The 13688-nt window shown below is 39.1% G+C and overlaps 1 protein-coding gene across 1 annotated transcript in view; it reads right to left on the reverse strand.

The window, feature by feature from the left end:
• Positions 1–4907: 4907 nt before the first annotated feature.
• The window catches only part of KIAA1456 (KIAA1456 ortholog), a 16525-nt gene continuing 7744 nt past the window's right edge, over positions 4908–13688 (reverse strand). The window contains exons 2-3 of the mRNA XM_006893572.1: positions 12487–12660; positions 4908–5932 (exon numbers count right to left, since the gene is read on the reverse strand). Coding sequence (XP_006893634.1) covers positions 4908–5932; positions 12487–12660 — 1199 coding nt within the window. The remainder of the gene's footprint in view (positions 5933–12486; positions 12661–13688) is intronic.

Here is a 13688-nt window from a genome sequence, read left to right on the forward strand (position 1 = left end):
CTTCCTAAATAAAAAAAAAGAAAAGAAAAGTATTTAACCACTGTATGCCAAGTTCCTTATGCAACACATTATTACCCAGTTATGGAACGCGCAATCTTTACCTTCACTAAAACTAATTTGTTAAGAGGCTAATTAAACATAAACTTACAAAGCTGTTATAAAATGCCCCGCCATACTGGTAAGACATTATGGTGGTGTGCTGGGTAGGAGTATATAATATGGTGGTGTGCTGGGTAGGAGTATATAATATGGTGGTGTGCTGGGTAGGAGTATATAATATGGTGGTGTGCTGGGTAGGGATAGATGGTGCTGTGCTGAGGTGGAGTGTTGAGAGGAGGATACATTATTATGGTTGAGAGAAGAGGCTCAGAGCTAGACTACCTGGGTTTATCCGGCTCCTTAGATAGTATGATCTCAGGCAATTTAATGACATTCTTAATTAATCTGCAAAATGCAAATTAGAAGTACTTTTACCCCAGAAGACTGTGGTGAGAGTTACAAGTAAAATAATAAATGCAAGGTATTTAGAATAGTTGTAAGGAGGGACAGGTCCTTGGAGAGGGACATCATGTTTGGTAGGGTGGAGGGACAGCGCAGGAGGGGAAGACCCTCTATGAGGTGGCGTGGTTCAGTGACTGGGGTAATCGGGATGGGTGTATCGGAGACAGTGCCATTGGCCCAGGATAGAGCAAAGTTTAGGACTGTTGTACATAGGGTCACTACGAGTCGCAAGCAACTCGACACCACATAACAACAACAACAACAACAACAACAACCATTTAGAATAGTTAGCCTTTGAAGTTCTCTGCATAAAAGGAGAAAGAACTCACCTTGGTCTATTCTGTTCTCTCTAGATTGCAAATGCTTGGCCAGGGCTTAGTCTCCACTTTGCCTCTCTGGATGCTCAGAGCTCAATTTTTGGTGCAGTCTGGAGGGAGCTGCGCTGCTAATCCAAAAGTGCCTCTTCGGTGGTTCGAATCCACCAGTGGCTCCACAGGAGTAAGATGTGCAGTTCTCATCTCCTGCTCTTTTCTCCTGCTCAGTTCACAGCCTATGCAAACCTTCTGGAAGGCCAGCTAGGAGGCAGTTCACACCTGACGTTAATGAGTATTTTGAGCTCCCCACCTCCAAGTTCACCAACTTTTTAGGATGAAACCTTCTGTTTCCTTCCATATTAATATATGTCTTTAAAATTCCATCAGTACTTTTCCTTTTGGAAGCCACTGAAAAAAATAAATAATAATGTTTCTGGCTGATATTTGGATTATCTTCTCTCGTGATTACCACCAACTTCTGCTCTTACAACTGAAGAATGCAAAGGAATTACTGACATCTAGATTTTGGAAAAGCATAAGAGGGCAAGCTGAAGGCAAGAATGCCAGCCTCCCCTGCACAGGGATGTGTGATGGGAAGGGAACTGCAGACAAGTATGATCACTTAAGGGTTTGTGCAGACTGGTTCAACAGTCACCATGACAAGATGGTGTGGTTTCATCACAGTGCTGAAGATGGAAAAGAATGTAATTTAGATAAACCTGGTTCCCTTCTCTCAGATAATGTTGATTGCATCATTTGCCCTTGCTCATGCACTTCATCTCAGATATCTGACTGTTTGCATGGAACCCTCAAATAGGCCAGTCAGTCACAAGTCAGCAGCTAGCCCAAAAAGTCCATGAAAAGGAAACAAACAGACAAAAAACACTGATCTAGCAACAGAGTCTAAGTTTTCAAATTAATTGTAATCAAGCAAGTAAAGTTGACTAAACCTGAATGTATTTATCTTAACTTATGACTTGTATTTTCCTTTTGGAAACCATCCTGAAAATGAGTAAGATTTTGGAATAGTAAAGACATTTTCATTATATTGCTCTGCAATAACTTTTTCCCCAATCAAAACACAGAAGATAATTTTAAGAGTACTTCTCACATTAATCTACTTCAAAAGAGTTTACCAACCACAAAGTAAACATTTAAATGTTTGCATATAAAAGAACACTTAGCTGTATCCACGAGGGGCCAGTCTTTGGGGAGGGCTATCATAGGATTGATGCATAAGAGGAAGACCCCAGATGAGATGGACTGACACAGTTACCAGGGTAATGAGGGTAGGTGTGTCAGAGACAGTGAGATTGACTCAGGATAGAGTAGGATTTAGAGCTATTATGCATAGGGTAACAATGAGTTGCAGCAAGTAACTCAATGGCACGTAACAACAACAAAAATAATAACATAAAATTCTTGGATTCAGAAGATGAAGAGTGAAATAATGCAACTATTTATTGTATTTTATCTATGTCTGTGTCAAAATGATGTGGAAATATTTTTCTAAGAAGTCTACACAATTTTAGATAGAGTGGTGTGTGCGTGTGTGTGTGCGCGCGTGTGTGTGTGTGTGTATGGGGTTATATAAGTTATCTCAAAAGCTATTCTAACATAGTCCAATAAACTGAATTCCATGCAATGTCTTAGAAATAGTAGGCAACCCCAGAAATACATGACCTCAAACATGAGTTTCTAGCAGGAAGGCTGGAATTAAAAATAGATCTAACAACAGACTCCAGGGGAAGGGCAAGTCCAGGCAGTAAAAGCTCAAACCCTGACTACAAGAACATCCCCATTCTAAGAATTATTTTGTTCCATCACAAAGATCATTCATTTTCAAAATTTAATATCTTGATTTAAGAAATGGAAGACACTTTAAACTAATTCTTAATTTCTTCTACATCCCTGTATTTTTCCTCATTGTCCCTCAAATACAAAATGAGCATTAAATAACAGAAACTATGCTTCATTTCTTTTCATCAACCAAAAGACTGAAGAGATAATCTTACTTTGAGGCCAAAAGAGATATACACAACAATAACTTCCAGATTGGCATCGAAATAATAATATAAATATCTTTTAAGGTAGAATCATTGTTTTAAGTTTGAGCATAGCTGCTAAAGAAAAATGAAAAATAAATGAAGTTTTAGGAAATGGATTAATTTTAGTGGAAAAAGAAAACAGAAATTTGACTTTTATCCAGTGGTCCTTAAAGTAAAAGAACATTTGTTAAAAAAAAAAAAAGATCCATTTTCTCCTTACTAAAGAATTTCCTGAGACCATATTCCTGGGTCAGCTTATTTCAGCTTTTCAAGTTTTCTATTCTTGTCCTAATTCTGTTTCAATATCTATGGCAAAATCTAAAGAGACCATGGTTAAATACAAACAGATTCAAGGATCACCCAACACCAATCTGTTCACTTCTCATTGTTGTTGTGAGCTGTCTCTGACTCCTGGTGACCTTCTGTACACAGAGTGAGCGATGGGCTGTTCCTGCACCATGTCTATGACCAAATATATGTCCAAGTCCATTGCTATGGTCGCTACAGTGTCATTTCTTCTCACTGAAGGTTTACATCATTTTACAACATTTTTCAAATGTTCCTTGGCTCTTAAGCAAAAGGTTAGAGGTTCAAATCCAACCAACGGTGTCTCACCATTAGGACTGATTCTATAAGAGGTCAATTGTCAATAAAGAGACAGAAGCTCAACTTTGTGTGTGTGTGTGTGTGTGTGTGTGTGTGTGTGTGTGTGTGTGTGTGCATGTACCGTCAAATCAGATCTGACTGATACAGGAGGAAATTGTCCCTCCTTCTCCGGCAGAGCATCTGGTGGATTCAAACCATGTACCTTTGGGACTGCAGTACAGCTTCTTGCCACTAGGCCACCAGAGCTCCCCAGAAGCTCAACTTTTTTAACCAACAGGAATTCTTTATCTCTAATATGGTTAATAAAATATGGTTGCTTTATATAAAAGAAGTGCCTAGATCTTATTTATATTCAAGATTTTATCAACAAATCTCATTCACACCAACACTAGGGTTGAATATCCTGAACAATCCTCAGCACCCAAACAAAATAATGTTTCAATCAGATTCTCATTTCATAAATATCTTCCTAATCCATAAGAAAAAAATGCATCATTACAGATGACAGAGCCTTGTCAGTCAGACTTCATTTTTTAACTGGAAATTCATGATTCATTTCAGCAGAATTGAGATATTTGTACTAACTCTTAATACTCACATATACCACCCTATATGCTAACAGAACCTCCTAGAATCTCCTAAGCAATACAAGAATCATTATCTAGTTATATTTAAGCAATGTTGTTTATCATGGGTAAAAATCCTTGCAATCCGTCTTGTGTTATCTTCGTTCTCCACAGTCTTACTTTTCTGATGACTTTGGGTGGAAGCAAAGCCCTGAATCAGTCTCTATACCAAAACATAACCATCACATGGTAGAGCTCACATCTGCACAGTGAAAAAGCTTACCTGTCTTCTGTCACAATGACCTAAATTACACCCAGAGCAACAGAAATTACTCCTGTTACTTTTGAAAAATGCTGAATTTTAAAGCTACATAAAAAAAAAACAGCACCTTAAAAATGAATGTATAATACTGCATAACGTTTTTTACAAGAATTTCATCTTTCAGGATAAAAGAAAATCCAAAGCACACTGATAAGCATTTTATACTGCTTGTTCAGCTAATTCACATAAATGCTTAGCCACGTATATATTTTTACAGAATGCTTGAGGTGCTAGGCACTATTCATAGGCAAAGATTAAAAAGGCAATCAACCTATAGTCTCTATACCAAAACATAACCAAAATCCTATTATCATCAAGTTGATTCTGATTAATAAGTAATCATGCAGAATAGAGCTGAAAATTCCTGTAGGGTTTCAAAGGCTGTCATCTTTTCGAGCATAGATTGCCGCATTTTTTGTGGAGTGGTAGCTGGGTTAACCTTTAGGTTAGCTATAAAATGTTTTAACTACTAAAAATGAATAAAACTGAATGCCCAATCTAGTGAAAAGAGCATGTTCACTTTTTGGAGGAATAGTTCACAATGCTCTAATCAGTCCTCATTGCCCCTTTTCTCTGCAATAATACACCAGTTGCCGTGGTCATTCCCAGAGCTCAGAATACGGAGCTCTGCCACACTGTCCTTCAGCAGCCCATAGAGCTCGCCTTCTCGAAATACATGGTAGTATCGCATGAAGGACCTCGAATCCAAAATGTCCTGCTGTTCAACAGATATTGCATCATCAGGCATGGAATCTGTAGAATCAACTGTGGAACTCTTTCTCAACATTTTAGTAGGAGAAGAGTTTCTTTCTTCTAAGTTACCTGCACTGGCTCTATTCTCATTGGCATTGGTGCTATTCAGTAAATGACCCTCTCCACTATCTCTCCGCAATTCTCCTTGCTGGTCTCCATTTAAAGGCTTCTGTGTGCTCGGTGCCCTCAGCCATTGCAAGTTTTTCTGGGAAGAAGTTTCCACAAATACTTCTTCATCTAAATGTTGCCCTTTTGCTGAAAATCGCCCATGGTGACCTAAGTCTAAACTAGAATGTCTGGAAGGTTGAACTGAGATGGTGCTATTGGTCCAACCTTCTGTGTTTTTCATGGGCTTCATTCTTTCAATCTGCTTCTGCAGCGTTGATTCATCTAAAGATCTGGAGAAAAACCAGGAGCGAAAAGATCTTCCCAATGTGTTGTAGAATCCATTTTCTTCCTCACCCTCCTTAGCAATATTTGCACAGCAGGTTTGAGCCATGTAGTGGTCCATGCTGTGGGACTGCTTTAAGTCACATCTTTCTTTGGAACAGACAGAACAACTACACTCAGAGCAAGGGGGATGGGAGGGAGAGATGGTTTCTGCCTGTCCACTCTGCCTCCTTCTCCCAGCCTGGCTGGGTTCACAGACTTGGGAACATAAGGCTCTGTTCCATGGAACAAGCACATCTTGCTTTTCAAAGTGACGGTTCTTTTGTTCCATAGCCCAAACGTAGATCATCAGTTGACCCCCGGGAACTAAGACCCGAGCCATTTCTTTAATTGCTCTGATTCTTCTTTGCTTTGTAGAGAAGTGATGTATGACTGAAAAAAGAAGAAATCAAATCTCTATGAGAATATACACAAATGTAAAGGGTTTTCTATATGAGTATTTTCTGTATAACAATGTTGACATTTTTACACATAGTAAAATCTCCTTACTTCCTATGTGGCAGAGCAGATGGTGGAAATAGACTAGCTTTTAAAATCAAAATCAAACACAAGCCCACTGTCATCAAGTGGATTGTGACTCCCACAGAGTGACTGTTCAGAACAGGGTAGCTGTGGTGTTAAGGGTTTATTATTCAAAATGGCTTCTCTAACCTGTGACTTACTTTGTCATGTGGATGGGCAGGGATATGCAAATAGGGCATGCTAGTCTATCTACAAGGGGATAGGCTAGCCTCACCAATCTAGAGGGGATTGGCTGGTCTCACTATACATTGAGCAGATCTAGCAGCAGAATTGGAGAGTCTCACCACAAGCAAGAGAATGTAGCACATCCTTTGTGGTCAGAGATTCTTGTGGCAGCCAGACAAGGGCCAATGGGAGTAGCAGCTGTAGGAGCCACAGCAGAGAACCAGAGATCTGATGTGAGATGGAGCAGACTTTGGGACTGATATCTCATGGAACCAGAATGAAAAGCCTCTGGCCAAGTTCATTTGACAACTGGTGGGGTGGAGGAGAGCCATAAATGGCAGGACTGAGAGCTTTGTAACACTGGCCTAAAGCCATGAGGCTCAAGACTGAGGTGCCTGTGAGCAGATTTTTGAAAGCTGTCCTGATTGACTGATTGCATTCTGCTACTAACCTGAATTCTGCAACTAAGCCCTTTGACTTCCCTAAGATGGTTTTGTGTAGGCTGTGAGCTATTGCAATGGATTTTGGACCCAGTAGAAAAGTTAAGATTGGTGTTAGAATGAGTAAAAAAGAGGTGCAGGACTGTGGGGGCCCTGTCTGACTTTGTGGGAACTGGTTTTGTATCACTGATGTTTTTGACAGGGACAGTTCCCCATTGTGGAAATGGTAAAGGTCAAATTGTCTGTCCTCACGTGGCCCTTGCTCTTTTTACAGTAGAACTGCCTAACAGAGTTTTTAAAGCTGTAATTCTTTACAAACACAGATGCTACATCTTTCACTCACAGAGCAGTTGGCAGGTTCAGAGGGCTGGTTTTGAAAGCTGACCTCTGACTCATAAGTCTGGGGCTTTACCCACTGTGCTATCAGGGCTTCTCAACCTAACTTTGTTATTTATATTATGTGTCATCATGTTGGAACCGACTCATGGTTAACCCTTCAATTGGCTTTCAGAGGTAGTAAACTGTATGGGAAGAAATGATCCATCTTTTCCTGTGGAACAGCTGGTGGGTTTTAATCTTGTGCCTTTGAGTTGCCAGTGTAGTTTCGTAGCACTAAGCCACTGAAGACCCCTCAAGCTAAGCTTTAGGAGGGATAATTATTAGCTTTGGTCCTTCTACTTATGATCTTAGGTAATTTATTCCAGTCCTAAAGATTTTAAACTTCATCTATAAATAAGAAACCTAGAATAAATAATGTATAAATTCTTCTCTATTTCTAAGATTCTATGAATTTCACTAACTAGAAGTATGATCAGTGTGAGTAAATAAAATTTTAAAGGGATGCCTCTATTTGGTTAAGTATTTCCTAATAGAGATCTATGAAATAATGCATTGTTTTAATGAATAATTGATACTTCTAAAGCACCCAAGGATTAATACCACTAGTCAATATTCTTAAAATTAATAAAGTAAATGAAATTAGAAAAAATTATAAAGATTGGTCTTTCTATATAGGCAATGCAAAAAAAGAACCAGCCATGATGAGTCCAAATGACTGCTTATAATGTTTTTACCATTTTTATATAAAATGATTGTGCATTTTTAAAAATTCAAATGGCTGGCCATCATTTTACTTTAAAAGTATGCAAAATCAGTCACAATGAGATTCAAACCAATATAGTGCTTTTGGGGATATTTTTATCCACCACTGTATAGAAAGTACTAAACTATTAGCTCCTGGGGAGTTTAATCAAACGTTATGTTCAGAGAAAATATCCAATTATTTTCCCACACATATGCTTACCACAGCTCTCTAGTGGGAAATTAGTCAGAAGAAAATGTGAATACTCCTGCTCTAATAGGATTAGTAAGGATAGAGAGAACGTGGATGGAACAGCCTCTCTCCCCTCACTTTAATCACTCCCCTCTCACCAGTGTGAAAAAGCTCAAGGGACACAGTGGGCATGTGACAGAAGAACAGGACATCACAGCCTTTTGTCCAGATAGACTTGTGATCTTTGGTCAACCACTTTATCTCTCTAAGCCCCAGATTGTTTTTTGTTTTTTTTTTCACTTTGGTTTTGTGCCCCCACCCCCCACCCCCCACAACAAAAGAGGCCTGTATGGCAGCTAAATCAAAAGTGCATATTTCTAGAAGCATCATCTCAGTCACCGGGGTAAAAGGTGAGAAAGAAAGGCAGTAGGACTGAGACAGACTCAACAGTGTTCATGTCTAATTCTGACTCCTCTTCAATACCACCCAGTCTATACCTGTGAACTTTTATATATTTCCTAAAAATCTCTCTCTGCCATAAAAATATCATTAAAATTGTATTCTGTTAATTCAGTACTCTCTTTTAAGTTGACTTATATGCCTCTAGTATCTATGTTTATTGAGACAAACAAACAAATCAAGCAAGTGGTATGGAGCTGATTCATGCCATCTGCGTAGAAGAGTGCTCCGTGGTGTTTTCAAGGACTTATTTTTTATAAGTAGATTGACAGGCCTTTCTTTTGAGGTATCTCAGGCTACTTCACACGGCTACCTTTTAAGTTAGCAGCTGCATATGTCAATTGTTTACATCATATAGTATTTACAAAATATTTGCTGTTGTTTAGTTTTAAGGGCAAAATATTTATATTCCTTTATTTATTAAGTATCAGTTAATCTCCAAAAGTGAAATATCACAACTTTATCCAGAAAATATCCAAATTTCTTTTCTATTTTTGTATTTATACTTCACATATAAAAATACATTACCAGTTTTAAGTCAAACACTTTTGAAACACAAAAAAAATAATTTTAAGTAAATATTCATTATATACATATTACACAGGCATATAAAGGCATGTTGTATTAAGAAACACTGTGAATATAACAAAAATAATACTTAATGATGTCTCTTCCATCCTAAAGAAAAAAAAAGATGTATCTATATGAATTGTTAATGTGTGGACACTATGCTGACTTTATAAAGGATTAAAAACATGTTCCTTTTTGTTTAGAAGCCATGACTACAGCTTACAGGCAAAACTAGAGATCAATATGTTTCCTATACCAAGGTTCTCCTGCTACTGTTGTTGCATGCCAGCGAGTCTATTATGACCCTATGAACAGCAGAGCTGAACCCCGCCCTATCCTGAGCCAGACACCCAATCTCCCACATGCTCCAGTCTATTGTTCCAGTTGCTGTGTCAATCCACCTTGTTGAGATCCCAGGAAATAAGTAGGAGGGATTCAGTTACTGGAAGCCAGAATCAGAAGGAAAGTTGCACAAGACTATCTTTAAAGTCTTGCCATAGTTTGAGATATTATTTAACCAGAAAAGTGTGTTTGTCATGTCTCTATAAGCTTATCTGCATCAGAACCTATGGGTTTTTGCATAAAGCAGAGTTTCTTAGTCTGTGTACTAATGATCCATCAGGATCCTTAATTCTCTGTGGTTGGGGCTCACTCAGTCCCCCACAGTTTTGACAGCCTTTGGACATCCTCAAATGTTCCCCAGTGCGGGTGCATTTTCACTCTTGTTTGAGAACCAGTAGCATAAAATCCATTGCCTAAGATAAGTAAGGCTATTTTAGGCATACTATACTATTTTAATATATTGTCAAATTTCCCCTAAAAATTTTCCCAGGCTATTCTAAAAATAAGCAGAAGAAAAAGTGTTTCATTTTCTAATCTGTCAGTAAAACAGGGAATGTGTAAATAAGTATGATGATTACCTTATCCATTATTTTTAATAAAAAACTTTAAAAGCAAAACTTCTTTTTCTTTTCTATAAGTATGAAGTGCCAACACACAAAACTGTAATTAAGGAAGTAAACAGATGTGGGCTGAAGAGAGGTAAGAGAGCTTATTGCAATTCCTCATAATAGAGGTCCAAATGAGAACTCTAGCTGATAATTACCACACTACCTTAATTGATAGTTACAGTTCATGAGACTGTGCTATTTTTCCATCAAAGGAAGCATTTTTAATTAGAAAATGGGAACCAGGTGTGCTCTGCTTTCTCTGAGGACGAGGAGTGAGACCTGAGCTGCAGCCGGAGGTGGTGGTAACCGTGCACACAGGAGCATTCCCAGGGGGAACAGGGTTGATAGCCACAGTCCTAACAGGTTCAGTGGTAGTGCTTGGATATGCTTGGCATTAGCCTCGGAGAGGCAAAAACTGATGGTGTAAAAAATGAGGCATAAAATATGCTTTTCTGTTTATGCTCTGATTTCCAGTTAGTTAGGGATAGAGACCAAGCCAAAATCTTTCTGCTAAGAGCTTCACAGTGCTGCTTAGTTCAACAAAAATTATCTTCTCTTAGTTCTTCCAATATTTACAACTGCAATTGGGCTGTCAGATGGTTCCATGGCAACTGTCTCCGCAGTCCAAATTTCTTGTTATGTGACGCTGAACTGACATCCAAACTAGGGCCAAGATTATGCCCCTTTCCATGATGCAAAATGTATGATCCCCACCTAATACCAAATAAATGGAAATCTCATCCCTTTCAGGAGAGGAAACAGTCTTATACTGTATTTTTATCACCAATAGCCAGTTTTATGTAGACTCGCCTCACTTCAATGGGGCTTGCTATATTAAACGAAATTATTTTAAAAAATATATTGGAGCAGATGCTTCAGTTTGAAAAGGGATTTGGTTGTGCAAAAGAACTTATCCCTGGATTCTCTTATGTAGCAGATTTCTCTAGTGTTTTTAAATGTGACTAACACATTAGGCTGACAGGGAGATCATGCATGGAAAGGTGGAGGGTCAGTAAAAGAGAGTAAGACCCCCAATGTGATGATTTGACATGGGGACAGTAGCAATGGGCTCTAGTGTGTCAGAGATGATGAGGATGGCACAGGATAGGACAGGGTTCAGATCTCTTGTTCACAGGGTCGTTATGAGTTGTACTCAACTCAACGGCACCCAACAACACTACCACCACCACCCTAGGCTTCAGGACCAAACAAGATTTACCTATATCTATCTTAAAAGTGGTTTTTTTGCTACGTCTTTTTCATTTCTGGGCATGAGAGCTTCATAGATACGTCAAATGATGAACAACACTCTTCCCTGGACTTGGGAACACTTTTTGGCAATAAAGAAGATGAGTAGTAGTATTATAACAACAATGGTATCTGGGATCAAGTGGGACCCATTGTCTTTGTTGACTTAAGTGCCAGTGACACCGTCTTCTGAGTCATGTTCAGCAGGTGAGTCCTTCAATACTCTGCTAATAATGACACTCCTCTGGCCCAGTCTTCACTTTGGAAGAATATGGCTTCATTTCAATAGTACAAAATAATACTTCCAGTTCACGCTGTTGTCATTTGGTGCCATCAGATTCTATGCAACTCAATACAACCTTATACACAACAGACCTGAACGATGTCCTATCCTGTGCCATCCTCATCATCTCTGACACACTTAAGCCTGAAAGGAAAATTTTTTACACAATGTCCCCACACCCAAGTATTGTAAAGAACCTATACCTTTGATCTTGTGTGAATGTTTGTGTTCCAGGAACTAGCTGACCACAAACTGAACAAACAATTACTGGCAAAAACCATATTTTAACTAACGTCAGCAGCAGGTAACTGACCTAAAATTGAACTTCTCCTTTTCCAAAGAGCCAATGAGCTAATTCCATGCCAAAGAACCCCTAGACCTTGCTTTTTTGGGCTCAGGGTCGACTTCCCTGTCTCCTGAGTGAGATACAAGTCGTCCCGAAGCTTTGTCAATAAAGCCTCTTGTGATTGCAGCGAGTGGATCTGGTGTGAGTTGCTCGGGGTCGTGCCCGGTCTGGGAAAAGCCCTAGTTTGGGGTCTTTCAAAGCCCACTGCTGTGGTCAATGTATCAATCAATCTCATTGGCGGACTTCCACTCTTTTGTTGAGGCACCCATCTTTACAAGCATGATTTCTCTTTCCAAGAAATAGCAACATGTCCAAAGTATGATAGTTGAAGCTTCATCATCTTTGCATCCAAGGGGCACTCTGTCTGCATTTTAGTACTTTCTTATTTAGAAGTAAAAGATATTCAAACATACCATCGGAAAGTATACAGTGTCACTGGGTGAAGGTTTAACTAGTTAAAGCCATCATAACTATTCTAAGTATCACATCATATTTGACATTAATGGTGAAATAATTAAACTTGCTGACATATATTTTTCCCCAAAAAAGTTAGGTAAAATGAATAATATAGGCCATTTTACAAAGAATGGATACTGGATTATTAGGGTGGCCTCAACCATGCTACACTGTTCTCATGGTGAAGCGTGGACTTGTTACGGGGCTGCCTTACCTCCTATGGAGATGATGGCATCGAAGCCCTGATCCCTAAATGGAAGGTTAAGGTTGTCACATACCATGACTTCACATCCTCTACTCCGGGCAATCTCTACCAATGGCCCACAGTAGTCACAGCCCAGAGTGTGTACCTGGCTGTTCACTTTAAGATATTTTCCAGTTCCACAACCTGTAAGAGAAAAATCATGGTTACATGCTATTCTTAAAGGACAGAGGCGGAATGTCTACTAGCTTGTTTTATAACAAGGAATCTAAGTAAATTCCTATGAACTACCAAGACAGAACACAGCATCAGCTGGTCAGTCAGCCATTGATGCTGAGTTGGAAAGGACTCATAGCTGACCCTCTAACGGGTTTTCAGAGGCTGTAAGTCACCAGGAGGAGACTGCCAATATTTCTCCTGCAGAACAACTGGTGGATTTGAACTACTTGCCTTTGAGTTGGCAGCACAACCACTTACCCACTAGGCCACCAGTTTCCTGAACCCAGTACAGCACAAAGATATTTTCAATAACAAAAGAAAAACTTTCAGGGAACACATAAGCCATGCCATATACAAAATAAAGAGAAGAGAAAAGGAGAATGAAAAAAAAAATGCTGAACAACATTTAATTAATTATCATGTTATTTGTCATTGTTATGTGCCATCAAGTCACCTGTAACTCACAGTGACTGTTATCCACAATAGCTCTGGACCCTGTCCTTTCTTGAGCAAATCTCACTAACTCTGACACACCAAATCCCACTATCCCAGTCACTATGCTAGTCCATCTCATCTAAGGTCTCTCTCCCTCCTGCACTGTCTTCCCAGCCTTCCAAGCAGATTCTTCTCCAAGAACTGGTACCTCCTGGCAACATACCCAAAGTATGTGAGATGGAGCTTAGTCCACTGTAATATAACAACAAATAAATCTTAATTGACTCATAGCAGAATCTCTATATCCCAATGACAGTGCAGTCTCTTAACATCAATTATGTATTTCACACAGTTAGTGTATATAGAAAGGAACATATTTAGTTTCTTCTAAAAAATTTCCTTGTAGGGAATTCTGGTACCTAGTGGCAAGAAGCTGCACTGCAATCCCAGAGATACTCGATTCAAATCCACCAGATGTTCTGCTGGAAAAGGAGGGGCAATCTCCTCCTGTACCAGTCAGATCTGATTTGATGGTACACACACACACAAAATAAAAAAAA

This window comes from Elephantulus edwardii, unplaced genomic scaffold (genome assembly GCF_000299155.1).
Source record: "Elephantulus edwardii isolate Elephantulus edwardi_28Jun2011 unplaced genomic scaffold, EleEdw1.0 scaffold00128, whole genome shotgun sequence".
In the NCBI taxonomy this organism is placed as follows: Eukaryota; Metazoa; Chordata; class Mammalia; order Macroscelidea; family Macroscelididae; genus Elephantulus; species Elephantulus edwardii.